The sequence below is a fragment of the Choloepus didactylus genome, chromosome 2 (genome assembly GCF_015220235.1).
Source record: "Choloepus didactylus isolate mChoDid1 chromosome 2, mChoDid1.pri, whole genome shotgun sequence".
Classification (NCBI taxonomy): Eukaryota; Metazoa; Chordata; class Mammalia; order Pilosa; family Megalonychidae; genus Choloepus; species Choloepus didactylus.
This window is the reverse complement of record NC_051308.1, coordinates 203,451,041-203,478,411: the sequence shown is the minus strand read 5'-3', so window position 1 is coordinate 203,478,411 and position 27,371 is coordinate 203,451,041. Positions and strand designations below refer to the sequence as shown.

At 39.1% G+C, this 27,371-nt stretch overlaps 1 protein-coding gene across 3 annotated transcripts in view; it reads right to left on the bottom strand.

Moving 5' to 3' along the window:
- EIF2B3 (eukaryotic translation initiation factor 2B subunit gamma) overlaps nucleotides 1-27,371 on the bottom strand; it is a 222,993-nt gene that overhangs the window by 80,999 nt on the left and 114,623 nt on the right. For all 3 annotated transcript variants that reach the window (XM_037827384.1, XM_037827385.1, XM_037827386.1), the window contains exon 6: nucleotides 2,165-2,254. In XM_037827384.1, coding sequence (XP_037683312.1) covers nucleotides 2,165-2,254 — 90 coding nt within the window. The remainder of the gene's footprint in view (nucleotides 1-2,164; nucleotides 2,255-27,371) is intronic.

Here is a 27,371-nt window from a genome sequence, read left to right as displayed (position 1 = left end):
GTATTTTGTTGAGGATTTTTGCATCTATATTCATAAGGGATATTGGTCTGTAATTTTCTGTTCTTCTGCTGTCTTCACCTGGCTTGGTATCATGGGAATGCTTGCCTTATAGACTGAGTAAGAAATAATCCCTCCTCTTCTATTTTTTGGAAGAGTTTGAGAAGGATGATTTTAAATCCTCTTTAAATGTTTGGAAGAATTCAGCAGTAAAAACATTTGGTCCTAGACTTTTCTTTTTGGAGAAGGTTTTTAATTACTGATTCCATCTCTTCACTTGTTACAGATCTGTTGAGATTCTCTATTTCTTCTTAAATCAGATTAGGTAATTTATATGTTTCTAGGAATTTTTCCATTAGGAATTTTCTAATTTGTGGGCATATAATTATTCATGGTGTTCTCTTATAATCCTTTTTATTTCTGTAAGGTTGGTAGTAATGTTAAAAACCCCTATCTTTTATCTTTTATAGATACACACTGAAAATTTACAGATGAAATTATATGATAACAACTTGCTTTAAAATAATCTGGAGGTGATGGGGTGAGACGGGTGGTGGTATACATAAAACAAGACTGGCCAGGTGTTAATAAATGTTGAAGTTGTATGATGGACATGTGGGATTCATACTATTATTTTCTCTACTTCTGTATCTGGGTGAAATTTTTCATAGCAAATAGTAAAAAAAAAAAGTCATGATCTCTACCATTGTTGGTGTCCCCCCCAGCACATCAAGGCCAGAGCTTATTTTACATGGATTACTTTTCATTTGGGTGTAAAAAATAAACCCTTAACTGGTCAAGAAGTAACTGCATTTTTGGAATATGGATAGCTCTGCCTGGTCATTGGAAAAGAGATCTTGGACCACTCTCTACACCTGGGCAGCAAGTTTCCCTACTATCTAAAAAGCAAGATCTCCGTAATCCACTGTGAAGCTTAGGCTATAAGCACCATGAGAGAAGGGTCCATGTCTGCTTATTCATCAGTGATCCCACAGTTGACTGAACACAATGCCTGGCTCATAATAGGTGCTTAATAAACTATTTCTTGATTGAATGAAAAAAGTATCCACAGAATAACAAGTCATAGGAGAGCAGGGCAACAATGTCTGAGGAGGTGGAACAGCAAAACAATCTTTGGGAAAGCTTTCTAGGAGTCTAAATTATCTATTTACCATTGGCTCTACATGGGCCTTCCTTGCAGGGGCTTAGCAGATTTTGTGGGGGGGAGAAGGCTGGACACAAGAAACATACTTGGCTCAGAGGAACATCCCCCTTCTTCTGAACATTCCTATATATATCCAAGTCCATCAGCCAAGGGCAGAGCTAGCATTCTAACTCAGGTTCTCAGATGCCCTTTTCCAGCTGGTCTAAAGGAGTTCATTGCTGTGGTACCCAGTCTGCCTGCTTTTCAGTTCATCAGTGCTATATTCAAGGCAGAAACTTACTTAGCAATCATCAGTGGAGACCAGCTGCTCTTCTTAACCATGTAGTTATCAAATCTTTTCCTACCTGTTTTGCTGATGTCTCTAGTTGTATCACCTATCAAAAATTCTTGAGACCAAATGAAAGGAAGTTTTGTCTCTGGAAACCTAAGCCCTAAGATCTGCAGAGTCTCTGAGAAGTACTTAAGGCCCACAATCCTGTTCTCAAAGCAATGTCAGAAAACTCAAAATTTTGCTTCTCTGCATTCATGCAAGTTTACTCAGTAGGCTGGGTTTCTTTCCAAAATTGGAGGGAGACTTGCTCTTTTTTTTTCCTCCTTTGGGGTAAGTCTCTGGCCCTTTGCTGAAAGGGCCCATTTATATGATAATTGCCTAGGGAAAGGACATCTGCTTAAAGACAAATATGACAAGAGTCAGGGAGCTTACTCTTGTAGAAGGAGGTAAGAAGATCCTAGAACTGTGCAGAAAGAGGCATCATAGGTTACTATTAGTTTTACAAAAATATTTTGCCTGTTTTATTATAGCATAGGCCCCCAAAATACAGGCAGGGGACTCTGTGGTATAGGCAAAATAACAGTATGCTGATAACATGATTTCTTTTCTAATATAAAGAAACTATGCTATTTATATAAACTCGTTATCTCACATTAATGAGATTTAAAACTTAATTGTCACAAAGTAGCTTGTTAAGCATGTGGGTTTGACTCTACTTCCCTCTTTCTTACCTATTTCCTACTAGGAAATCCACAACGTATTTTTTCAAGCAGTAGAGGTGGGCGTCCACAAGGCCTGTGTGGAAACGTATTCTAGGGTGCCTGCAAAGAGAATAAAAGAACGGACTCACAATCATGTAACATAGGTTCCATCCTATTATCAGGTACTAGGCGTTAGGAAGTTTACAAAGTGTCAGGGTCATGATGCTGATCCCCCACCCTGGGGAGATCAGGATGGTGGACACTAGCTTTGATCCTACCACATAAAAGTCTTTTTCCTAGAAACCCTATCTCCCATTCTATAAGCCTTTTAAGCAGCCACTGTAATTAAAACAAAATCGGTGAGCCATGAAATCACTGACACTCCACCTTCATATATTCCATCACAAACTCCTACCTGGAATTTTTATTGCTAACATTTTCCCGCTTCTACCCCAACTGCTCTGCTTCCTGCAGGCTATGTGTCAGCCGTGATTTCATTCACCTCCAGGTTTTGGCATGTATTACTCTATCTTCTTAGAACACTTTGATCCCCTTACTCTTATTCATCCACCAGGACTCATCCCAGATACACTTCCTTCAGGAATCCTTCACAGACAACCCAAGTCTGTGCCCCCACACATGTGGTGCCTATTTCTATCAGATAACTTATCACCACAATAGTTAACTGTCCATTTACTTGTCTCTCTCTCCCACTAGACCACAAGTTCCTAGAGGGCAGAGATTCATCTTTACAAAGCCTTAGCACTAGCACTGTGACTCACTGAGTAAACAATCAATAAATAGTTGCTGGATAAAAAAATGAATGTATTAATTATCACCTTAAGTACTGGCATTTGCCTATCTGCTGCCTATTTTAGTTTGTCATTTTTGGTTTCAGCCTTAAAAAAATGACATGTTTGCAATGTCCAAGGTTATTTTATTTACTAAAAATGAACAGGTAGAAGAGGGGAGGGGAGGAGTAGGATGGAAAATGAAGATGCCAATCATAGCTGTCTCACTGTTATCCTTCTACTACTCTGTCTTGCTTTACTTTGACTGGTTTATATAGAGACACCCAGAAGGTAGAAATTTATTAAATTAATTACAGTGCTCCATCCTGGGCTCCTAATATTTTTGGGGAGGGAAGGATAAAATGCTTCTGAATGAGCAAGAAGGGCATCAGATACTTGGGATCCCACATCCCTAACACACTACCCGTGCAAGTCAATTAATGTATATACACAATGAAGATGAAGAACAAAGTAGAAGGTACATCCCAATTCTAACTTTCTGGGATTCTTGAGTTTTAAGAAATTCCTCAGGAAAGAGATTTTAGCAAATGGGAATGGCTGCCTCCTTGTGGCATCAGGGTTTCATTTAAAGTTGACACCCTGGTAATTCTCTTCCTTGATCTAATCAATTTAGAGAGTTGCAGTCTCCTGTTCAGCCCCTTGGCTTAAAAATTCTTTTAATCATTCAACACACTCTATACTATTTAATCTTACTACCTTCAAGGCAGATATATTACTGTTTTTTTTTTTTTACAGCTAAGATTGCTTTGTATTGTGCAGTTAGAATAGGAATAACAAAATTTGAATAATCATCTCCTAAACAGTTTTTAATCCCTAGCATATATGGCACTAACATTCATATAGCACTTTACAGTTCATAAACGCTTTTTCAGCATCCTGTTCTCATCCCATAAAATATGTAAAACAAAAAATTCTCTCATTTTTAAGAAAAAAAGTTCCAAAAATTGAACTGCTGTACTCAAAGCTAGAGAATTAGCTGGCTACATCCAAATTTGGAATACAATGAAAGAACAGAGATGGCAATTTAGAGACTTTTTTCTCCTTTCAGATTAGAGATTTTTTTTTTCCCCTTTCAGACTAAATTAATAGTGAATACAAATCTTGGGTCTGGGGACTAATGGCATTTAAACTTCCAAGAAAGGATGGTTTTCCTTTTTTTTTTTGAATGACATCAGAAACAAACATTGATATTTTAAAACAAAACAAAAAAACTCAAACAGGCACCAATGAAATCTGGGTAACTGGCTTATTTGGAGTCAGAATGAATGCTGGGGTATATACATAGCTAAAGTAAGAAATTAGTAAATAGAAAGGAATACAACTTTTAGACATAGGTGCAATTTTGTGTTTTAAAAAATAATTTGCCAATCAGAAAAAGTCCATTGCAATAAAAAAAATACATATATGAAAAACTATGAGAATCCTTTCAAAGATAAGATAAAAATAAAAGCACAGAGAAATGGCATTAAAAATTTTAACCTTCGAAGTCTATAAGATCTTTGAAATGCCCCCAAAGGTTTTTTTTTCTTCTCTTCGTTTAACATACAAATAACTTGAAAATGCTTTGAAAAAGTATATTATAAGAAGAAGCAACGGGAGTAGAGAAGACCTTAGAAAAGTAGAACAGATAATAGACAAATATATTAATGTCTAGGAAACTTAGGACAATATAAGCAATCAGGAACATACAGACTATTCTTGGGTTATTTTTAAGGATATATATATATTTTTAATTCAGTTTCATTGAGATATAGTCACATGTCATACAGTCATCTGTGGTGTACAATCAACTGTTCACAGTACCATTACATAGTTGTGCATTCATCACCCCAATCTATTTTTTGAACATTTTCCTTATAGCAGAAAAAGTAAAAATAATAATAAAAAATAAAAGTAAAAAAGAACACCCAAACCATCCCCCCTCACACCCTATTTAAAAAAAATTAAATTCAGTTTTATTGAGATATATTCACATACCATACAGTCACCCATGGTGTATAATCAACTGTACCATCATATAGTTATGCATTCATCATATAGTTATGCATTCATCACCCCAATCTATTTTTGAACATTTTCCTTACACCAGAAAGAATCAGAATCAGAATAAAAAGTAAAAGTAAAAAAGAACACCCAAATCATCCCCCACATCCCATCCTATTTTCATTTAGTTTTTGTCCCCATTTTTCTACTCATCCATCCATACACTGGATAAAGGGAGTGCGATCCACAAGGATTTCACAATCACACTGTCACCCCTTGTAAGCTGCATTGCTATACAATTGTCTTCAAGAGTCAAGGCTCCTGGGTTGGAGCTTGATAGTTTCGGGTATTTACTTCTAGCTATTCCAATACATTAAAACCTAAAAAGGGTTATCTATATAGTGCATAAGAATGTCCACCAGAGTGACCTCTCGATTCCATTTGAAATCTCTCAGCCACCGAAGCCTCACTTCGTTTCATCTTGCATCCCCCTTTTGGTTAAGAAGGTGTTCTCAATCCCACCATGCCGGGTTCAGACTCATCTCTGGGAGTCATTTCCTGCGTTGCCAGGGAGATTTCCAAACTAGAAGTCTGGTTCCACGAAGGGTGGAGGGCAGTGAGTTCACCTGCCAAGCTGGCTTAGCTAGAGAGAGGGCCACATCTGAGCAACACAGAGGCACTGAGGGGGAGACTCTTAGGCACAATTATAAGCAGGTTTAGCCTCTCCTTTGCAGTAACGAGCTTCATTAAAGGCAAGTCCCAAGATAGAGGGCTCCGCATACCAAGCCATTAGTCCTCAATGTTTGTGAGAACATTAGCAACAATCCAGGTGAGGAATTCCAACACTTCTGCATTTTTCCCTAGCTCCTCAGGGGGGCCCTGCATATATATTTTTATTCTCTGCCCAAATTACTTTGGGATGTCCCAGTCTATTTTTCACTTAATTTTTGTCCCCATTTTTCTATTCATCCATCCATACTGGATAAAGGGACTGCAATCCACAAGGTTTTCACAATCACACTGTCACCCCTTGTAATCTACATTGTTATACAATCATCTTTAAGAGTCAAGGCTACTGGGTTGCAGTTTGACAGTTTCAGGTATTTACTTCTAGCTATTCCAATACCTTAAAACCTAAAAAGGGTTATCCATATAGTGCGTAAGAGTGCCCACCAGAGTGACCTCTCGACTCCATTTGGAATCTCTTGCCACTGAAACTTCATTTTGTTTCATTTTGCATCCCCCTTTTAGTCAAGAAGATGCTCTCAATCCCATCATGTCAGGTCCATATTCATCCTTGGAGTCATAAGGGATATATTTTTTAAAAAGTAAGTTGGAGATTTTAGAATTTGAACTTGTAAGTTTAAATTTTTGAGGAAATTAAAACATGTTTTTATGATCTTAAAAACAGGAACACAATGCCACGGAACAAAACCAATAGGCCAAATAATTATAACAATTATTAATGAATATTTCTTAGTAGTAATATTATTTTAGGCTAAATAAGGGCTGTATATATGAAATAACTTTTGGGAAAGAGTCAAGGATAAGCACTTACTATTAAACAATAAAGATTAATAGCTTTCCAAGCAGCTTCACAAGTCTTTAGCCTGTCTGCATAACAAAGTCTTTATACCTGCCCTCAGTGTGATAGTGTCTTGGCTTTGGTGGTCCTCATAACCAACTACACCTGAGCACACCTCGTCTGCGTATTGCATTCCCCGAGTTATAGTGAAGACTTTGTTCTGAACTCAGGTGGGATCAACATAGTACTTTCAGGCATTAGCCCCACAACCTCATTTCCCTCTCTGATTCAGAATCAAACAATACCACTTCCATTGCCAATTTCACTCTATCCAAAGTTCTCCCCAAATCCTCTGATCCACCTACCTCCTTTCTGGAATATCTATTTGACTACCAAGGGTCCTTCATCTTCTAACACTTTTGCAGTCTGACTACGGGCAAACTGAGGTAGATGTAGGATGTTGGACCACTGGGCCTCACTCTGCTCTAGAGAGCCAACTGTATATTTTATCTCCCAATTTTTTCCACCCTTCTTTTGTCCACTGTTTCCTCCTGGCTCCCCATATGCTGGATGTTCTTTTTCAGGATCAGCTTGACTATGCTACCCCCAGGAATCCTTCCTTCTTCCCCCATTTTACTTTTTATTTATTTTTTTATATTCATTTTATTGAGATATTCACCTACCTTGCAGTCATACAAAACAAATCATACATTCGATTGTTCACAGTACCATTACATAGTTGTACATTCATCACCAAAATCAATCCCTGACACCTTCATTACCACACACACAAAAATAACAAGAATAATAATTAAAGTGAAAAAGGGCAATTAAAGTAAAAAAGAACACTGGGTGCCTTTGTCTGTTTGTTTCTTTGTTTCCTTCCCCCATATTTCTACTCATCCATCCATAAACTAGACAAAGGGGAGTGTGGTCCTTATGGCTTTCCCAATCCCATTGTCACCCCTCATAAGCTACATATTTATACAATCGTCTTCAAGATTCATGGGTTCTGGGTTGTAGTTTGATAGTTTCAGGTATCTACCACCAGCTACCCCAATTCATTAGAACCTAAAAAGGGTTGTCTCTATTGTGTGTAAGAGTGCCCACCAGAGTGACCTCTTGGCTCGTTCTGGAATCTCTCTGCCACTGAAGCTTATTTCATTTCCTTTCATTTCCCCCTTTTGGTCAAGAAGATGTTCTCCATCCCACGATGCCGTGTCTACATTCCTCCCCGGAAGTCATATTCCACATTGCCAAGGAGATTCACTCCCCTGGGTGTCTGATCCCACATAGGGGGGAGGGCAGTTTTCACCTTTCAAGTTGGCTTAGCTAGGGAAAGAGGGCCATATCTGAGCAACAAAGAGGCATTAAGGAGGAGACTCTTAGGCACAATTATAGGGAGGCCTAGCCTCTCCTTTGCAGCAACAGTCTTCCCAAGGGCAAATCCTGTGGTAGAGGGCTCAACCCATCAAACCACCAGTCCCCTATGTCTGTGAGCACATTAGCAATCATCAAGGTGGGGCAGGCCAACACCCCTGCATTCTCCATCAGCTCCTCAAGGGGGCTCTGCATATTTTTTAGCTTTTTTTTTTTTAAACTTTTTTTTTTTTTAATCAACTGCATAAAAAAATTTTTTTTAAAAACATACAATAAAAGAACATTTCAAAGAGACCATAACAAGGGAGTAAGAAAAAGACAACTAACCTAAGATAACTACTTTACTTCCAACATGTTCCTACTTTACCCCAAGAAAGTAACCTAATATAGCAACATTTCTGTGAACTTGTTCCTACTATACCCATCAGAAATTAACAGACCATAGTCATTCCTGGGCATTCCCAGAATGTTACATTTACCCACGATAGCTTATCTGTTCTTATTGGATTATCGTTCCCCCTTCCTTAATTGCTCTCTATCGCTAGTTCCCCTACATTCTACATTATAAACCATTTGTTTTACGTTTTTCAAAGTTCACATTAGTGGTAGCATATAATATTTCTCTTTTTGTGCCTGGCTTATTTCGCTCAGTATTATGTCTTCAAGGTTCATCCATGTTGTCATATGTTTCACAACATCATTCCTTCTTACTGCTGTGTAGTATTCCATTGTGTGTATATACCACATTTTATTTATCCATTCATCTGTTGAAACATTTGGGTTGTTTCCATCTCTTGGCAATTGTGAATAATGCCGCTATGAACATTGGCATGCAGATATCTGTTCATGTCACTGCTTTCTGATCTTCCGGGTATATACCGAGAAGTGCAATCGCTGGATCGAAGGGTAACTCTATATCTAGTTTTCTAAGGAAGTGCCAGACTGACTTCCAGAGTGGTTGAACCATTATACAGCCCCACCAACAATGAATAAGAGTTCCAATTTCTCCACATCCCCTCCAGCATTTGTAGTGTCCTGTTTGTTTAATGGCAGCCATTCTAATTGGTGTGAGACGGTATCTCATTGTGGTCTTAATTTGCATCTCTCTAATAGCTAGTGAAGCTGGACATTTTTTCATGTGTTTCTTGGCCATTTGTATTTCCTCTTCAGAGAACTGTCTTTTCATATCTTTTGCCCATTTTATAATTGGGCTGTCTGTACTATTGTCATTGAGTTGTAGGATTTCTTTATATATGCAAGATATCAGTCTTTTGTCAGATACATGGTTTCCTTTCCCATTGAGTTGGCTGTCTCTTCACCTTTTTGACAAATTCCTTTGAGGTACAGAAACTTCTAAGCTTGAGGAGTTCCCATTTATCTGTTTTTTCTTTTGTTGCTTGTGCTTTGGGTGTAAAGTCTAGGAAGTGGCCGCCTAATACAATGTCTTGAAGATGTTTCCCTACATTATCTTCTAGGAGTTTTATGGTACTGTCTTTTATATTGAGGTCTTTGATCCACTTTGAGTTAATTTTTATGTAGGGTATGAGGCAGGGGTCCTCTTTCATTCTTTTGGATATGGATATCCAACTCTCCCAGCCCCATTTGTTGAAAAGACCATTATGACCCAGTTCAGTGACTTTGGGGGCCTTATCAAAGATCAGTGGGCCATAGATCTGGGGATCCATCTCCGAATTCTCAATTCAGTTCCACTGATCAATATGTCTATCTTTGTGCCAGTACCATGCTGTTTGACAACTCTCCACTCTGGTCCCACTGGACTAGCTAATATGATCTTTAAGCAGGTCCACTTTTCAGTCTTCAATTCTCCAGGGAACAACAAATAATATCCCTGCTGTCTTCAGACCCAGTTCCAAGCTGGTTGTATAGGAGACAGCCAGAAGCAAAGGCCCAGTGAAGGACTGCCCAGGGGTTCATTCCTTATAGCTCGGTTCTAGCTCTTGCAACGCTAGGATCAAATTCAGATAATTTAAGATGAACTAGCTCAGGTACTCCCCACTCTTTGAAGTTCAACAGTTGGGTAAATAAGTTTCGACTGAATGACAATTATATGCTAGACACCAGGTTGTATTTTAGATATGATACTGAATGAAACACAGCTCTGATCTAGTAATCATTTTATGGTTTACAAACTTCTTGAAGTTCCCCTTGCTTATTAAACCCTTTCATATTATAAACTATGCTTCAGCAAAACTGGGTAACTCAGTGTTTATTTTACATGACTTTTGTTTTCTGTGCCTTTGCTCCTATGGTTCCTGCTGCAATGCCAGGCTCTACCCATGTGTACCCATTACCCCAACATGTATAAATCCTTGAAGCCTCAGACTCAACTGTCATTTTCTCCTTAAAATTTTTCCTGATTCTCCTACTCTGCTGAGATTTTTTTTCTAAATATTTATTAAATTTTGTATGAGAGAGGCAAAACCAATGTGTTAAGAATGAAAAGGCAGAAAAAAAATTATCTGGTTTATCTTTAAGGCTGAGAGGAAGATGAGGCTGACCCTAGAGGGTAAAGAAGAGAACCTTTTTATAGTACTAGTAATGTTCTATTCTACTTTGTGTTTATCTTATTTCCCCATTCAGGGAAGGAAAAACTGAAACTTGATCATCCTATCAGTGTAGTGCCTAGAGGAGTGTTTATGCAGCAGACACTTAAACACTTAATGAATATTCTAAAAGAGTATACATTCTAATAAAAGATATAGACTCATCAGAAACAAATGTTGGGAAACTTCAGGAGGGTCCTGGTGAGTTTGGTGGTACTTCTGAATATACTTAATGGGTTCAGGAGAATTGGCAAGTTTAGGTACACAGTAGGGAGAGGGAAGATGGGGTAGGAATGCAACAAACTATTGTATAGACAGTTAAATGTTACTATAACTGTAGCTACCTATAGTCAGAAGAGCAACTATAATCTTTGCTGAGGACCTCTTCCCAACCTAACCAACTTCCTCACAGTAGCTTCAGAGACACAGGACAGGACACTAAAGGGCTGCCTAACATGAAATATGGCTCATATAACTTTAAAAGGTTTCCAATTTCTCCCAAATTAAAATGTTCTTTTTCAAACTCTCCTTTTCTCCTTCCGTCCTATCTCTTTCCTATGCATCAGAGCCAAATTTTTCAAAAGAATTTACTTGCTATCCCCATTTCACTATCTTTTACTCCTTTCTACTCCAATAAGATCACTAATGACTTCCATTTTAGTACCTTTCAGTGATTAGTTTTGGTTTGCTAATGCTGCCGGAATGCAAAACACCAGAAATGGACTGGCTTTTATAAAGGGGGTTTATTTGGTTACACAGTTACAGTCTTATGGCCATTAAGTGTCCAAGGTAAGACATCAACAATTGGATACCTTCACTGGAGAAAGGCCATTTGCATCCAGAAAACCTCTGTTAGCTCGGAAGGCACGTGGCTGGCATCTGCTTGCTCCCAGGTTGCGTTTCAAAATGGCATTCTCCAAAATGTCAGTCAGCTTCCAACGGCCATCTTCAAAATATGTCTCTCAGCTGCAGCTGCTCTCCCAGCTCCTGCACATTCTTCAAAGCGTCCCTCTTGGTTGTAGCAAGCTCGTTCCTTCTGTCTGAGCTTATATAGTGCTCTAGTAAACTAATCAAGGCCCAAGCCAAATGGGCAGGGCCACACCTCCATGGAAATTATCTAATTAGAGTTATCACTTACAGTTGGGTGGGTCGCATCTCTATAGAAACACTCAAAGAATTACAATCTGATCAACAGTAATACGTCTGCCCACACAAGACTGCATCAAAGATAATGGCATTTTTGGGGACATAATACAGCCAAACCAGCACAGTGACCTTGTTTAAATTGTCATCATGTATAACCTGACAACCATATTCATCGCTAGTTTTCATATTATGTTCTCTTGGTTTTCCTTCTCTTTCTTTCTTTCTCTACTTTAAGTTTCCTTTCATGATCCTCTTGCTGGCCTAAGGCTGACTACAACCTTTTCTCCTCATTTTATACTCTCTTCCTAGGTGGTTTCTTCATGTCCATGCCTTCAGTCACAATTTACATATCAATCATACCAAATTTATGTTAGGCATAGTTCTATTCTCTGAACTCGAAGATTTTATAATAAAATTTCCTACTGATATCTTTACCTGGATGTCTCACGTCAAATTAAACATACCCCACACTGAACTTTGGGTCTCCACTCCACAAACCCAGTGGCTTTTGCTCAAGCCAAAAATATGAATCATTCTTGACAGCTTTCTCCCCCTCAACCCCAAGGTTCAAACACCAAACCCTCAGATTTTACCTCCTAAACTCTGCTCTAATTTATCCACTTTTCTCCATCTCCACTGTCAACACTCTAGTCCAAATTACCATTATTATTCACATGGATTTCTACCATACCCTTTCTTACCTGGTCTCTGTATCCTCTCTTATCCAACCCTAAATCTATTCTCCACACTGTATCCACGGTTATCTTTACAAAAGACAAATATAATCGTGTCATTCACCCACTTAAAATTCTTTGGTGGTTAGGACTAAGGCAGATTGCTTTCAAAAATTATTCCTCCCTCTGTGTCTATACCTCTTTGTAAAGAGACTTTGCAGCTCTTCTCATAAGAAACAGAGTCTAGGCTGGCCTTGCATCTTGCTTTGACCAAAAATATGTGGTGGAAACATCATTCCAGCTGTTTCTCCAATCCACAAGATTAAAGGGCCTCCACTCAGACCATAAAAACTCTTAGCCAGGGCACATTCGAACACAAGATGACACTCCAGCCTCCATTAATGTCTATTCCAACAAATTTATTGGGTTTCTACTATATGCTAGGCTATGTATTAGATCCTAGGATTACAAACACAAGTAAACTACAATCATTGTCCTCATGAAACTTATAGTTCAGAGCAATAAAGGATAATAGGTATTATTACAGACATCTGTTCAGTGTAGAGGGGCGTACAAAGGAAGAAGGGTTAATTCTCCCCAGGGCAGGGCGGGTTAAAAAAAGTCTCAAAGAGCAGTAATGTTTGAGATAAGTCTTAAAGGAAAAACAAGTATTTAGCTAGGGAGAGTAGGGTAATCTTGGCTGAAAGAGTACCAGGAATAGTGTAAGCGAAAGGAGAGAGGTATTAAAAAGAATGCAGAAGTCAGAGAACTATAAGCAACTCTCCACAGGTATATGATGGAGTGCTGAGTATGGAGTTGTGTTAGAGAAACGGTGAGAGATAACGCTGGAGGGATAGGCATGGTCAGTTGACTGAGGACCTTAGGAATTTGCGCCTAGGTTTAGGGAAAAGAGGTATTAGAAAGCAAAATTGAAAATTGTGGAGAATGTTGGAAAGCTGATGGAGCAAGTTTCCAGTGGAGGCAGAAAGAAATGGGGTAAAAGGCATGAGTGAAGGGAATGGTGTTTATTCCTTTAAGACTAAAGGAAAGGAACTGAAGGTGTGTCTGGGTAAAGACACAGTTGTAGGAAGGGGTAGTATGCTGGGAAAATCAGTATCTGTTAGCCAGGATTTTCTTTGAGAAGAGGGAGACAGGGTCATTTTCTGAGACACGAGAATGGTGATAGTTGTGAACAGCTGCTGAGAGAAGTGGAATGCTGGCCCAGGACACGTCTAAGAATGCAGAGTGGAAGCATGAATTTATAGTGGTGCCAATTTATATAATTGTTAATATTTTCTCCTGAAGCCTTTTGTGAAATAGATGTAGGAGTAAACAAAATAGATGTTAGAGTAAACAAAATAGATGTTAGAGTAATCCAACCTTGAGGGTTATAAGGGAAGCTATAGCAAAAGGATACTGAGTGAGGACATGGAGGGGAATGGCTGAAGTAATGTACCATAATGTCCAAATTGGATGAAGAAGGAGAGAAGCCATGAGGAGTGAGGGGAGGTAAGGGGAGAGAGAGGAAAGAAGGGAGGGAGGGGGTAAGGGACAACAGAGATACAATGAAGTTGAAATGAAGGAAACAGGATTGTGGGTAAAGATGCCAGATTAAACACATGCAATTATTAATCCCTGTTCCTTCTGGAAGCTCATCAAAGTGACAGTAAAGCAATTTTTTGAAAGGCATAAATCTACAAGGACAAGGAAAAGAAATGACAGCAACAAAATTTTGGAGGCTGGAAAACAGATGAATGGGTGGTAACATATTCAACAAACCAAGAAAGCTGAATCCTAAGTTGAGAAGCAACCTTATATGCACTACAGAAACCCTGAAATGATCAGGAATTGGCAGATTGGTTCATATCCACCCAGGCAGTGGATTGTATGATTCCTTTTTGAAATTTGTAGCCAGTCCAAGAGAAAAGGTTTAGAGATGCTGATATTGGGGATTCACTTCCAAAATAATCTAGCCATATCACTTTACAGAATTGAGAATTAAAAGTATAGAAGAGTGAAGATAAAAGTCTCAGTGTCTAAGCTGTACAAGAGACCTTGGGAAAAGTTCTTGATCCTGTCTTCCACAAATCCTTCTGTCCTTCCAACCAGCCCATCCCTCCAAGTTGAAAATCAGAAAAATTCTTTAGGAATTAGGCCAGGAATTAAGAATTAGTAACAGTGGGATACTCATTTAGATAAATAGCATTTCAAGACTTTCCACACTGTGGCAAAAATAATCAACAGTGTAAACGTATTTCTCACCATTTGTAGACTGTGGATACAAACAAAGAACACCCAAATGAGAACAAACAAAGTTTATTTATTCAGAGTTTGCTATAGCAAAGGAGTTAGTCACCATCACTTGCATTTGGCAGAGACTCAAAGGCAGGCCGGGGAGTGGGAAAGTAGTATAGCAGGTAAAAAGAGAAGACCTCAGGTATGCCTTAATGAAGGCTGTTGGCATGGGGAAGCTGGAGGTTGGCTGAACAGAAGTGGGGCATCCTATATGATTGTTTAGGGAAGCATATTTAGCTTTCTCCAGAAGCAGAGGGTGGGGATGAATGGAGAGCCGGAAGGGAGGAAGTGGTGGTTGTGGTATTGGGAGACAAAATTAGGAAGCTAATTTTTGATCAACTCCTGGCTATTTTGTTCTGATTGTTACAGAGATTGTGGTTTAGCTTCCTGGACTGGTTGCTACAGATGGAAGGTCAGAGTTCTACTTTTACATATGGTCTAGCCATTGTCTGTTTGAATATTCAGTCTTGAGTCTCAAGTCCCAGAAATACAGATTTGGCCATGATTTAGGTTTTGACTTAAGTCCTTGCCTCCCCAGATACAAATGTCTAAACCTTCCGAGATGAACTTGTGAACATTTTATTCCATTCTAAAAGATTTCCTTTAGAAGCTTGTTTTAATATTTTTATTACCCTTACAGTAAAAAACCTTGAGTAATATTCAAAAGAAAACTATAACATCAGGGGAAATTACATGGTTTTCTTATTAAATATTTGGCAAGAATATCTTTTCCTTATGAATTATTAAAAACACATGTCTTTCAGAAATAAAATAGGAATTTTAAAGCTAGAAGGGTGGATCTTTAAAGGACTAAACCAATCTCCTTATTTTTCACATGGGGAAATTAAGGCTTAGAGAAGCAAAGTGATTTGCTCATAGTCACATGGCTAATTTGCAGAAGTCTCAGGACTCGAATCCAAATTCTCTGGACTTGAGTACACTGCTCTTTCTACCAGCAACATTCTTTCTACTATACATGATGTCTCTCTAAGTGAGAAATGTATCAATTAGTCTTGAGAGGCTATCCATCCTGGGTATAATCCTGTAAGAGGCTAAAACTGACTTGAAATTAAAAAAAAAAAAAAGTCAAAAAACATCTGACAATTTACAATGGTCTATAACTTACTACCTTAACAAAATCTTTCATTTTTTAGAGCTGGAGGTGGGGGGTGAGGGCTGGGGAGTAGAATGCCTGGGAAGTTAATATCTTACTTCTTAATGACTTCTTAGTAAGCTAATACTATCTAAGATAGTACCAAGTTACCGAAACCAAAGATTTGAAAACGTACCAAACAGACTTACTCAGAAAGATAAAGAATATGAAAGAGTTTGGGAGACAAAAGGTGAAAAGTGGGAGAGGAAATCATAGTCCATGTCTAAAATGAAGGGAGGAAGTTTATTTCAGGAGACTTCAAGGAACCCTCCAATCCCTGAGGGAAATATCATAGGGCAAGGCCAGGGAGGAAAGAAGTTTAGATAACGACAGATACAGAATGCAAATGCCTGGGAGTTCCTGCAAAGAGCCATGTGAGTCCATTTGAGAGGGTGGTGTTTGTTTTTATTAAGAGAGGTCATCCCTAGAACCTCCATTCCCAGCTGACAGTCCTCGGCTTATACAACTGACTCTTGGAAATTTCCAAGAATGAATTATTCTAGAGTACAGCAGCATACCCCTACATGCCTATGGCTCCTATCATGTTGATTTCCTAGGCAGTACTCACTGCAATTATTTGTTCTTTTGTCCTCAACACTAGGTCCTGTAGGTCTCAAGAAAGAAATACAAAAGAGAAGTTTTGTAGTTTCATGGCTTTTGAGCTGTGATCTGGAGATGCTGAGGTTCAAAGTGACTTGTGGGAGAGGTACTGTGCTAATAAGCATCTGAGATTAAACCTATTGGTGGAGCTACCAAAAATGCACTGATAAGCTTATGGCAATGCTATGAAGAGGATTTTTCCATGGCTTTTGGGCAGGTTGTAGGGATAGCATTCAAGTTCACTGCCAGAACAACTGTGCCAGTACAGGCTGGATCTTAAGGGCTCTGCTCCAGGGAAGCATGGCTATTTGTTTCTGCACTGGCCACCATGATATGATAGGCCTTAGGCATTCCTCCCTTACTTTCATCCTTGAAAAATAATAAATTAACCCTACATTTTCCTACCTTCCCAACCCTCTTCACATGCAGGAAAGGTGTTGTGCTTTGTCCAAATCCAATGAGATAGTGAGAACCTGGGCCCACTAGAGTAAAATTATTCAGTGATGCCTGATGATTAAACAGCTTGCTGGGGAGAATGCCTTTGTACCTGAACACAGGCTTAGTAAGACTCCTGCTCCAATAGGTATCTTATAGTATCTTACTTTCCAGGATCAAAAATGCCTGAAGTCGAACCAAACAGAACTCTCTATTTGCAGTCAAGCAAATACTTCATCCTCTCTCTCTGAAAGAGAGAAAACAGATGGGATGTAAAGTCCATCATTGTCCTTTTTCTCGTACAACTGTTGCAAAAGTAAGAAAAACAAGAGGTTTTTGGCTCTTCCATATATACAGAGTCCATTTTCAAGATAACTTCTGTGTTTCTCCAAAAGGAATTAGCCCCCAGCTTTGGAAATTCAGTTTTAGAAAAAAAGATAGGAAGTATCATATTCTCATATTCAAAAAGTGCTTGAAAATCTGAATCCAATTAGCTTTTACCCACTATCTCACTGAGGCCAGGAGAAGTACAATGCCCCAGAGGGTCATAGGAATGGGGAAAGAACATTTTTACTGCTCATTTATCCAGCCAGCTGCCCTATTACAACTAACACCAAAGTTCCAAAATCACTTGGGTGTGGATCAGAAATTAGAAAAATGGAAAAAAATCTGCCAACAACGAAAAATGCAATCTAGTCTTAGAAAACTGGTAGAAGATCTGGTCTCAGTGCCCCCAATGCTCATACAAGGCCCTGAGCTCAATGTCCATGAGGGAAAATATACATCATAGAAACTACCTGCTGTTTATCTTCATCTCACCTCTGGTCATGACCATCTTTTTTTCTGTTTCTGTAGGGGCCACTGAGAGTAAGGCATTCACTAATAGTTCACCATACAGAATCCTAGCTGGTTCCCAGGGAAGTTTAAACAGAAAGCAGAAGACAGTTTTTAACCCCTAGTTGTAATTATAGTATGACACTGGCTTTTAAGAATTTAAATGTCTAAGACTGTCTCTTGAGGGATGCATAAATGAGTCAGCTCCCTTGTTTTCATATTATAATAGATAACCACAATTAGTTCTTTCTACATTCCAAAGACACAATCCCTTTAGAGTCCTATATATTTAGCAAAGCAACACTGTAATACTTTTCAGGTTTATGCCTTAATCCACCCTACATATTGCTGTCAGATTATCTTTTCAGAATTCTGAATTTGAACCACCATTTCCCCCCTCAAAAGTCTTTAACGATACCCTGGTATTCAAGGCCCTCTATTTTTGGACTACCTTAACTAATGGCCACCCCACCATATACCTTCCAATTGTGCCAAAATGTCCGGCTCACAATTCCTAAGCAAGCAGTGCACATCCTGCCTCCACACCTTTGTTCACAAAGGATTCAGCTTCCAGTGTCCCTTTCTACATCTTATTTGAACCTATCATTTAAGTCCAAACTCTTCTGTGTGTCCCTATGGATTGCAGCCCACCTCTGAATTCTCAAAACACTGTTGTTTTTTGTTAACTTTTCAACTGCATCTTATCTTCCACCTAGGCAGACAAGCTCTCTGAGATAAAATCTCATGCCTGAAGGATCCCCTTGAATACCCAAACAGTGCCTTGACCACTGTATTGAGGAAACTCAGTAAACATTTGTCAATTGAAGTATGTGTACTGCAAAGTAGAAAGTATGGACTAAAGGAATGACAATGAGGTAAATAATATGGCACAAATCTCTTTCCCCTCTGGCTTTTAGTATCATTATCTGAAACATAAAGGACACATTAAATGACCTCCAAGATGTCTTCCAGTTGTGGCAGTCTACGATTCTATAAACATCTACAAATAAAATCATATTTCAAACATTAAGGGATGTTATTTAATTGTATCTCACGGTGAGCTCTTCTAAAATGCAAAGAAACTTCCTCTATTTCCTGTTTTTATTTTGATTAATGAATTTGGAAAAAAAGGAAAGAAAAAAAAATCAACCCATGAGAAACCCCTTATCTTCTTTCTTTACAGAAAAAATTCCAGATCCAATTAGCTACATCCATGTAGAAAACAAGCTGTGTTAATAAGGCTCCATCATAGGCTCTTCTTTATGGAAAAGAAAAGAAAAGAAAAACAAAAACGGAATCTCCCGTGGGATTGACAAACTACAGCCTGCAGTTCGGACGACCTGCCGCCTATTTTTGTAAATAAAGTTTTGTTGGAAAACAGACACACTCATTCATTACATATCTATTGGTACTTTTATCCTACAACAGCAGAGTTGAATAGCTGCAACAGAGACCATATGGCCCACAAAGTCTAAAATATTTATTATTGTCAGACCCCAAAAAAAGAATCTAACACATAGAAGGAATGTCTGATCCAGGGGCCCTGCTGCTTATCTCATAGATACCAGGTGTGCCATAAACTAAGGGTTGAAGGCTGTTTTAGAAATCCCAGTCACAGTGGTGCCTGGACCCAAGGGGCGGACAAGGCAAGATCAGATATGCCCATAAGATGAATGATCCCAAACAAGCCAAAAGGCCTGCTTCCTCCACATAGATAATATAGTGCACATTAAAGAAAAGTAGTGTGTTAGAACCCTAGTAACCAGTCAGCAGAAACTGATAAGCACTCACCCAATCGAGGCCCAGAACACACTCAGCAGGACCCTTCCCCCCAACACCCAATGTGGGTTTTTCCTTTAAAAAATGCTGCTCTCAGACAGAGGGCCAGAGCCATTTTTCCTTTCTTTCTTTTCAATGGCTCCCACCTGCTTTCTTCTGCTTTCTTCCTCTAATAAACGTTAAACTCTCTACTTAAACTATGACTCGCTGCATTGTGTGAATTCCTGAACGACCTAACATTTGGTGCCGTGACTCGGATACGGAGGTTCGACTAAGGCTTGAGTCTCTGGCCCCTTAAGGGGTAACGGGACAGCCTCTTGGTCAACCCAGTTCGGAGGACCGACTGAGGTTTGAGCTTCCTGGCCCCTCAGGGCAACGGGGCAGCCTTCCAGTAGACTCTGTTCCCCAAACTGCAGCCATTCGGGTTTTCATGCATTCAGTGGCTTGAGTCTATCAACTCAGACCACCTTAACGTGACGCCGGCTTACCCTCACAGCTCTCAAATATCTACAACTAATTCGGCCCTAGCTAGGTAAGTGATGTCTTTCTGCCCAGATCCTCCCCTTGAGAGTTTTGTTCGATGTCCCGTGGACATCCCAGCTCACCTGAGTGTGGCGCCTAGGCCCATTTTCACATGGTGCCCCGGTTTCGTAAGCCTAGGAAAACCTGAGCGTTCAGTCAAAACTCTCCGACACTCCGTGAGTGTCTTTTCCCCATTGCAGCAGTCAAAATAACCTGGGGGACGCCTTGGGTGAAAGACTGCACGCATTTCCTGACCCCCAACGGCAAACCGGGGACGCCTGCTTTGTTGTTGCGACTGGGTTGTATGGATCTGGGTTGTTAGTCTCACTTGAGCAACGTTTTGGGTGGTCTCTGTAAGCCTCCAATGGAGCGGGGGAGCTGTGAATTTCTCACAGGCGATCTCCATAAGCCTCCCATGAGCATAGCCCCAATTCGTTTCAGCCTCGTTCAGGGAGAATGTAAGCCTCTGAAGGAGCAGGAAACTGAATCTCTCACAGGCGATCTCTGTAAGCCTCCGGCAAGCAAGGTTCCCTAACATACCACAAGCCTCTCAAATTTCTTAAATAGCCATGGGAAATTTACAGTCACTTTTAAGTAACTCCAAAACTACATTTTCTCCTACATCTACCCCCTCAGATGTTTAAACTTCAATTAAAAGGGAAAGTAGAACAAATACAATTTGGCCGCAGTATCCTTTAGAACAATAAAAACATCGGCCAGAAAATGGCACTTTTAATTGGCAAATTCTCGCTGAACTTGATAATTTTATTCGGCGTAATGGTAAATGGTCTGAATCCCCTTATTTTCAAGCTTTTTAAACTCTTTGATCCTGGCCATCCTTGTGCCACACTGTTGCCTCTCACCAAATCCTCCTCCTTCATGAAAAATCCTTCTGAGTCTTCTGCTTTCCTCTCTACAAAAGTTAACCCTGAAAAGCCTTTAAGCAGCTTCTCTTCTTTAACCCTGCAAATCATCTCCCTGGTAACTCTTCTCTAACCGCTTCCACTCCCCTCCCCTCGCTGTTAACCCCTTCCCCACTTCTTGTCCCATCGCTGCCGCCCCCTCCTCACCTCACCCCACTGGTGCGCAGCCCGCTAGCTGCCTGTGCGCCCCTCCCCCATCTCCCGCTCCAGCCAGCCTCTCCCAGGCAGGAGAGTGCAGCACAAACCTGAAGCGTGCACACCTGGCGTAACTGGAGGATAAATGAATAAGGCAAGAACTCCTCAATTACTGTCTGCTGCTGTTTTACTATCAACAAACCTACCCCATCCCTAACAATGTTTAGCCTCTGATTTACAAACACTAAATTTACATCCCAGTGAGCTGCTTCAATGTGTGAATTCTTGAATGGCTCTGGACCTAACAATTATCTGGCCCTTTATAGAAAAAATTTGCCAACCCTTGATATGTATTCTAACATTCATCATGAAGTGTCAAAATCCTGAATTACAGACCCTTAGTCATAGCTGGTCACTAGGGGATTTCTCATTTATTCAGTCATTCAACAAATATTTAATGGGATTTCTTATTTCTAACTAAATCCTCATTCAGTTTCTTCAACTGTAAAATGAGCATAACTCATAAGGTTACTATAAGGATTATATAAGCCTTTAACACAATGCATGGCACAAAATTTGGGAAAAAAAAAAAATATATATATAGTTCCATCACCATTGCCATCATTGTCATCAACATACTTTCTTGAAGACTAGGAAAAACAGAGTTCCTCTGCTGGCCATGACCACTTAAGTGAGAGGAAGAAACCCTCTCTTTGAGGCTTGATTTCATACTTGGGACAGAGCTTTATTCTGCCAGTACTCACAGGAGATCAGACTGCCAACATAAGAATATAGGGAATGTTCTTTTGATATGAAATGGCAGTTGATCCCATTGTCCTCAGACACCAGAGGACCAGGGATGCATAATTTTTTTCCAGAACTTATTGGGGAGCCAAATATTTAAATTTATGAACATCAGCATGAGATCTTAGGTCTTTCTTGCAGCCCCAATCTCAGCAACAGCATTAAAACACAACAAGAAATCAATAATTCCACTGCCTTATCACTACCTCTCAAAGCAACCATCTGTCCAAGTTTGGTAGTGAACAGCCAACTCAGCAAGGAGTTCTGGAGCTAGTATTTCCTGTGGAGTAACTAGGCCTTTTATGCCTCTGCTTTGTTCAGTCACAAGATACAAGCTGCCCCAACAAAGGATAACCTCAGGCAAGGTGGCTTTTTGCAGATAAGGTAGACCCTAAAGTTGGTGACAACTAGAGGCTATCTGCTGACTACATTCCCTATAGCTGAGCAGCAAGTCCTTCCTTGAAAGGGACCAAGGTAGTACTTCTTTAGTCTATTAGATGGCCCAATGGACAAAGAGCTTCAAGAGGTAGTGCCTTTTCTAAGAAATTCATTTTAACCCAGGCCTCTCTCTAAGCAAAGAAGAAAGAAAAATTATGCATCTATTTGTTGCCAATATTTAAACAAATAAAAGCCCTGGGAGTTTAGTAAGACTACATAGTGTGACTATTCATTGCTTCAATGTTTTGGGAGCACACCGAGGCTGAGAGGGACAGTGCTACGTAAGAAAAAAAATTTTTTTTTCCAAGATGTCTTTCAACTTCATTGTTTTGAAGAAACTCTTGATTCAAAACCCAGAGATTTAGAATTTTATTAGGTATCTATTGCTGCGTAACAAATTGCCTCAAATGTAAAGGCTCAAAACAATAAAGATTTATTATCTCACAGTTTCTGTGGGTCAGGAATCTAGGAGCAGTTTAGCTGGGTGATTCCGGCTCAGAGTCTTATGAGGCTATAGTTGAGCTGTTGGCTAGGGCTGCAGGCATCTCAAAGCTTGACTGGAAGAGGATCTGCTTTTAACATGGCTGTTGGCAGGTCTTAGAATATGTACTTCCAAGTTCACTCACATGGATGTGGCAGGTTTTGTAACACAGGCCTCTCCATGGCCTGCCTGAGTGTACTCATGACATGGCGGCTGGTTTCCCACTTCCCAGAGTTGCCTCACAACACAGCAGCTGGCTTTCTCAGAGTGAGTGATTCAAGAGAGAGTGAGAGAGCACAAGTGTTCAGCAAAGACAGAGCTGCAGTCCTTTAATAACCAAAGTTGGAAGTGACATGCCACCAGTTCTGCCATAGTCTACCCTAGAAGCTAGTCAGTAAGTTCAGCTCCTACTCAAGGGGAGAGGAATTAAGTTCTACCTCTTGAGGGAAGCTGTATCGAAAAATTTGTGGATGTATCTTTAAAACTACCATGAAAATTAAACAATAGAAAGGTTCAGAAGCCTGTTAGGTTCATTTTTGCTACTGGGTAAGCAAGAAATGAATAATCTAACAAAACCATTAGCCATGCCCACTGCAAAAAGCGTCTTGTAACCTGGCTTCATTCAGCAAGAGCAGACTCTCCTTCCCAGAAGGAGTGCCACAGCTACTACACCAGGAAAGGCAACTTCCTCAAAGCAAGAGCAAAATCAAATACAGAAATGTCTCTACACACCGGACTATAGCCATAGAAAGAAAACCACCCCGAATCTTGCTCTCCTTTAGGTCCATAGGCTTCTTAACCTCTAGGATGGCACATATGGGTTTCTGCTTTTTTTTTTTTAAGTGCAATTTTACTGAGATATATAACATACAATCATCCAAGTGTACAACCAGTTGTTCACACTATCATCATATAGTTGTGCATTCATCACCACAATCTTTGAACATTTTCATTATTCCAAAAAATAAAATAAAAATTAAGATAAAAAAACATCCAAAAACATCCCATTCGCCTTCTCCCTCCCATTGCTCACTTTATTTTTTTTAAATACAGTTTTACTGAGATATATTTACATATCTTACAGCCATCCACAGTGTACAATTATTCATAGTACCATCATACAGTTGTGTGTTCATCATTAGAATCAATTTTTGAACCTTTTCTTTATTCCAAAATAAAAATAAAAGCAAAAAAGAACACCCAAAACTTTCCATCCCCTCCATCCCAAGCTATTCTTCATCTAACTTTTGTCCCCATTTTTCCACCCATCTGTCCATACACTGGATAAAAGGAGTGTGAGCCACAAAGTTTTCACAGTCACACAGTCACATTGTGCAAGCAACATAGTTATACAATCATCTTCAAGAATTGAGGTCACTGGGTTGCAGTTCGACAGCTTCAGGTATTTCCCTCTAGCCATTCCAACACACTAAAAACTAAAAAGTGGTAACTATATAGCGCATAAGAATACCCTCCAGGATAACCTCTCAACTCCATCTGAAATCTCTCAGCCACTGAAACTTTATTTTGTTTCATCTCTGTTACCCCTTTCGGTCAAGAAGATCTTCTCAATCCCATGATGCTGGGTCCAGGCTCATCACCAGGAGCCATTTCCCACGTTGCCAGGGGGATTCACACCCCCGAGAGTCATGTCCCACGTAGTGGGGAGGGTAGTGAGTTCACCTGCCAAGTGGGCTTAGAGACGGGGGTGGTGAGGGCACATCTGAGCAACAAAGAGGCTGTCTCGGGGAGACTCTAAGGCACAATTATAAGTAGGCTTAGCCTCTCCTTGCAGCAACAAGCCTCACAAAGGAAAGCCCCCAGATCAAGGGCTTGACCCACCAAATTGGCTCTGCTTGGTTTTTAATACTTCTTTAATTTGGGAAAACTTTAAAAATATATAAAAGTACAAAGAAAATAATAATAATCATCCACATGTCCACTATCCAGAATTAACTCTTATATCTCAGCATAAATGCTTCTAGTTATTTTTTTTGAAGAAAAATAACATTTATTTTATGAAGAAAGATGCATGAATGTTAAAGAATTCAAGCACTTTAGAAAATACTAAGACAAGTTTAAAAAAATTCATTTTTATGATGGTACTGTGAACAAATGAATGTACGCTTTGTATGACTGCATGGTATGTGAATATATCTCAATAAAAATGAATTAAAAAACATTTTAAATCTTGTCATCAGGAATAATAATCATTATAAACACCATCACATAACTATAAAAACAGGATCAACTATTGATTCCATTTTTAAATAAAAAACACTAAATTCCACTTCACTTGTATTTAACAGGAGAAAAAAGAAAATGAAATTAAAATGAAGGAACCATTGAATTTCAAAGAAATATATCTTTCTGTAAGAGATGCTATTTCTTTTAAGAATCCTTTAAAGTTAAGAGAGATTAAGGAAAAAATATTCAGAGGTTGGGGTTATTATAGTGTTTGTTTTTTTTAAAGGTATGTTAAATTTTTTAGCTTCCTACTATGAAGGAAAAAACTATAAACAGCTAAACACAAGTTTTTGTCTCCCTCCATTCTCTTATCTCCTGATTTTAGGCAGTTATATTATCTTTAAGTTGTCCAGGTTTATGATATTTGAATTATGTCCAGCAGCCACAATTCCTACAGTTGCTTTGTGTAAGTTCTACGTATCAAGAGATTAAATACTGACTACAACAGCTTCTCTATTACTGAATTCTTTATTTTGATTCAATTCTTTAGTTGGCTCCTTTCACTGTTGAGAAGTTCTGTTTCTCAAGAAGGGCTCATAGATTCCATATTCCTTGAGTCCTTTCATTTATGAGAATGTTTGTCTGTTGCTTTTATACTTCAATGACATCTTCACCATTTATAATATTCTTGAGCTCCATCTTCTTTCCCTAACTTTATAGGCATTATTCGTCTGGTATCGAATGCTATGGAGAACTTAGAAGTAAGCCTAACATTTGTTCCCATGTAAATGACTTGCTTTTTCCCCTCTGGATGCTGGAAGAATCCCTTCTTTATCCCTGAAGTTTAACAGGTTTACTAGGATACATCTGGTTACATTTTCTCGAAATACGCTGTATTCTTAAAATCTGAAGATTTCTTGATTTGGGAAATGTTATTGTACTATATCTTGTTTTTAATTAAAAAAATTAAAATTGAAGTTACATATGTACACAAAGAGGGAACTAGTTCCTTAAGGCTTATAATGAGTTATTTCAGTCTTCCAACCCCTTCCCTCCCCATTTTCTATTCCCAGAGGCACCTACATTCAACTTTTAACTGCTACACTCAGTACTTACATAAATATTTCTAATAGTATTCTTATATTGACCTTTCTTGTTTTTTCCAGGCATTATGCGCTGATTTCCCACTATAGAAGATGAAGCATTCTTTCATCACCACTTCTGCTCCACTACATATACCCATACTTCCTGTTCCTTCCACCCTCCCAATATGACTGTTTCACTATTCTGGTTAGGTCAATAATCAATGTTGAAATTATTACGACTTCAGCCTTAGGTATTAGCTTTAACTACGTAAAAGGAGGATTTACTTCTCGTTTCTTCCCTTACTTCTCCAACTCTAATCTCCTATAATCCCAAAGTAATCAAATCATAGTTTTGGTTAGATCAAGAGTCAGTAATTACATTATTATGCATATATAAACATTACTTGCAGCTGAGCCATGCATTAAATAATGATTAATTTTCTTTCCCTGCACATTTTTATGTATTTTTTATTGTGAACTTTAACATATATACATAACAGTGACAACTTTCAAAGTATGATTTAACAAGTAGTTAGATAGCAAATTTCAAAGAATGTCATGAGTCACTGTTCCATAACTTTAGCTATTTCCATGATTGTAAAATATAACATACCTACAGAAAGGTGTTAACTTTTGATGTTCAGCTCAACAAGCAGTTACACAGGTAATTACAAAAATTGTTATGGATTATAGTTCCACAGTTTCAATTCATTACTTATTATGAAATATAGCATATATACAGAAAGGTGAAGACTTTCAAAGCACAATTCCACGAATAGCTATAGAGTAAATTTCAAAGAACATTATGGGTTACAGTTCCACCATGTCATTTACCCTCTTCCAGCTATTCCAACACCCCAGCATCTAAAAAAATATATATTTATATAAAGTTTCTGTATTCATAGACCTTTGTCAAATCTTACCTTGTTTGTTGCTACCCTGTCTTCTCACTACTCTCTTTCTCCATCTTCAGTGGTGTCTAGGCAGTGACCACTGTAACTTGTCATATTGAAAGGAGGTGTTGACAACATGGGGATGGGGGCTGCATTTGATTGTTGCTCATAAAGAGGCTGCTGCCTCTGGGTTTTAGGACTTGTCTGGCATAGGAACACTCTGATGGATTTAAGTTTCTGAGATACAAAACTTGGTGAGTCAATCTTTTATAGAATCTTAGGTAGGGTCCTAGGTATTTGGGGACTACTTTTGGTAAGGGCATGGCATACTGTGGCCATTTGGAATGTCTAGCTAGAGCTTGCATAAGAGAAACCTCCAGGATAGCCTCTTGACTCTATCTGAGATCTCTCAGCCACTGCAACTTCAGCCTGTTACCTTTCTTTTTCCCCTTTTTGGTTAAGTACTCATTTTCAATCCCTCCTGCAAGGGCCAGGCTCATTCCTGGGAATCATGTCCCAGGTCACCAGGGAGATTCATTCCCCTGGGAGTCATGTCTCTCACTGGGGGGAGGTTAATGAATTTATTTGC